Genomic DNA, 2,500 nt, shown 5'->3' with positions numbered 1-2,500 from the left:
CTCACTTCCTGTATAACTTCCTGAACACGACAAGTGTTGTGATCGGGTCGAGGGTGCTGCTCAAAGAGGCATTCCCCACAGGCTGCAGTTTCGCACGTCTTGCACCAGAAAGCTAGTCTGACCCCGTGTATCTGGCAGTCCGTGTCTCGGGTTTCTGAGTACTGAAAGGAAGAGCGGAAGGGGAGGCCAGCCTCTGCATTTATCTACTGAGAGGCATTATAGCAGTTAATCAAGCGTGACTTTTGTGGTGTCAGTAACTGGTAACGATCATGATGATGATAAGGATAATACATCGCCTATGAGTACTTGTATATATCATATATATATATATATATATATATATATATATATATATATATATATATATATATATATATGTATATACACACACACACACATACACACACACACACATATATATGTGTGTGTATATATATATATATATATATATATATATATATATATATATATATCTTCATCTGTCAGGGAAGGCACCCTGACTGATCTTCCCCTTGTATGTATGGCAGACACCTCAGGAAATGGTCCTTACTCCCTTGGGAAAAGGGTGAATAGAGTGTCTTGGAGAAAATAAAGGAATAGAAGGACCTGTCGTAGGAAAGAGCACTAAAAGAATATATATATATATATATATATATATATATATATATATATACATATATATATATATGTGTGTGTGTGTGTGTGTGTGTGTGTGTGTGTGTGTGTGTGTGTGTGTGTGTGTGTGTGTGTGTGTGTGTGTGTGTGTGCATTATATATGCACATTATAATGCATGGGTTCATTATAAGGGAGTGTGTATGTGCGCTCAGGTGAACATTGTTCAAACGTTTGTACACGAGTATGAGCGCATATGCACGGAAGTGCGCAGGTATATGCATGTTTTTGTGTACGTGTCCATGTGTGCGTTTAAGCAAGAGAAGCAATACACATGAGCGTCTAAACCTATTTACGGGCACGTATGCACGTATGCGAGCATGTGTATGCATAAATATATGCATATATATATGGGTATGTTTATATGTATATATATTTATGTATGTGTATGTGTATGCATATGTGTATATATATGTGTGTATATGTGTATATGCGTTTATGTGTATGTTAATGTGTATATATGTGTGCATGTACAGGTGAATACATATATATGGGAATGAATACTAATGTGTACTCATAAATGTGCGCATATACGTGTGCGTAAGCATGTGTATGGATATATATATATATATATATATATATATATATATATATATGTGTGTGTGTGTGTGTGTGTGTGTGTGTGTGTGTGTGTGTGTGTGTGTTGTGTATGTGTGTGTGTGTGTGTGTGTGTGTGTGTGTGTGTGTGTGTATGTATAGTCATAAGTACGTTTACAAGATATGTACGCATGTGTGTTCGCATATATGTGGGCAGGTATACACATGTATGCGCATATGATATGCGCATATATCTATATATGTGTATGCATGTGCATGTGGTGAGTTGTGTATAATGTAGGGGTATGTATGCATATCATATGCATAGGAGCATATGTAAAAGTGTATGCTCGCATGTGCATGTGAACGAAAAATGAACATATGCATAGTACTTAGGGCATTTGCGAGTGAATAGCTAAGTCTGCACAAGGTGTACATACAAACAAATTAAATCAATGTATAAAATATAATCACACATATATGCACTTCTGATACTCAAGCCCATGCTCACGGGGTATACCTAGTGTAGTAAGCAGGCCCGTGCGTTGCTGCTCATAAGTCCACATTGGGCAGGGCCAACCCTGCTGGAGGGGCTTATCAATAGCTAAAATACTCCCCCTCACACCAAGATACATCAAAGCCAGTAGGTGGGGGGTAACTCGGCTGCCTACCTCTCAATAAAAAAACATGACTGCACAAACAGAGCAACGGTCCTCATTCCCCGGAGGCGAAGGAGCCCCTGGTTACAGCGGCGATCAGGATCGCTCCGGTGAAGAGAGTATTAAAAACAGGCCGCCCCACGTTGATGATCCTTTGCACATATAATATAAGTACAATGAGAACTGAATATTATTAGCATTAATTGAGGAACTGTCTTTCATTATATGGGAGGTTGTAGGACTCTGTGAAGTTAGAAGACTAGGCGAAGAATAGAAGATACTAAATGGTGGACACCAGGGTAGCAAACAGGAATTAGGGGTAGGTTTCTTAGTTCACAAACGTTTAGAAAAGAATATCGTGGAATTTTATAGTATAAGCGAAAGAGTGGCTTCAGTAACAATAAACAATAGGTACAACTTAAACATTATTCAAGTCTGTGCTCCAATCTGCAGCCACAGATGAAAAAATAGAGCTTCTATGAAGCGGTTCATTTAGCCAGCGAGAAAAGCAAAAACTCATTTCACAATAATTATGGAATATTTTAATGCCAAACTAGGAAAATAAAGAAGGAGAAACCATAGTGGGGAATCGGGGAATAGGCACAAGGAATGAGAGGGGACAAATGCCAGT

General features: G+C 38.6%; 2 protein-coding genes across 3 annotated transcripts in view; one reads left to right on the top strand and one right to left on the bottom strand.

The window, feature by feature from the left end:
• Positions 1-2,500, top strand: part of LOC125036754 (cation diffusion facilitator family protein 1-like) — a 21,112-nt gene that overhangs the window by 5,115 nt on the left and 13,497 nt on the right. The window lies entirely within an intron of this gene.
• Positions 1-2,500, bottom strand: part of LOC125036755 (E3 ubiquitin-protein ligase TRIM21-like) — an 8,282-nt gene that overhangs the window by 3,533 nt on the left and 2,249 nt on the right. For both annotated transcript variants that reach the window (XM_047629617.1, XM_047629616.1), the window contains exon 4: positions 6-161. In XM_047629617.1, the coding sequence (XP_047485573.1) occupies positions 6-161 (156 nt within the window). The remainder of the gene's footprint in view (positions 1-5; positions 162-2,500) is intronic.

This window comes from Penaeus chinensis, chromosome 21, assembly GCF_019202785.1.
Source record: "Penaeus chinensis breed Huanghai No. 1 chromosome 21, ASM1920278v2, whole genome shotgun sequence".
NCBI lineage: Eukaryota > Metazoa > Arthropoda > Malacostraca > Decapoda > Penaeidae > Penaeus > Penaeus chinensis.
Note: the sequence above shows the minus strand (reverse complement) of the source record. Positions and strands in the feature narration are given on the sequence as shown.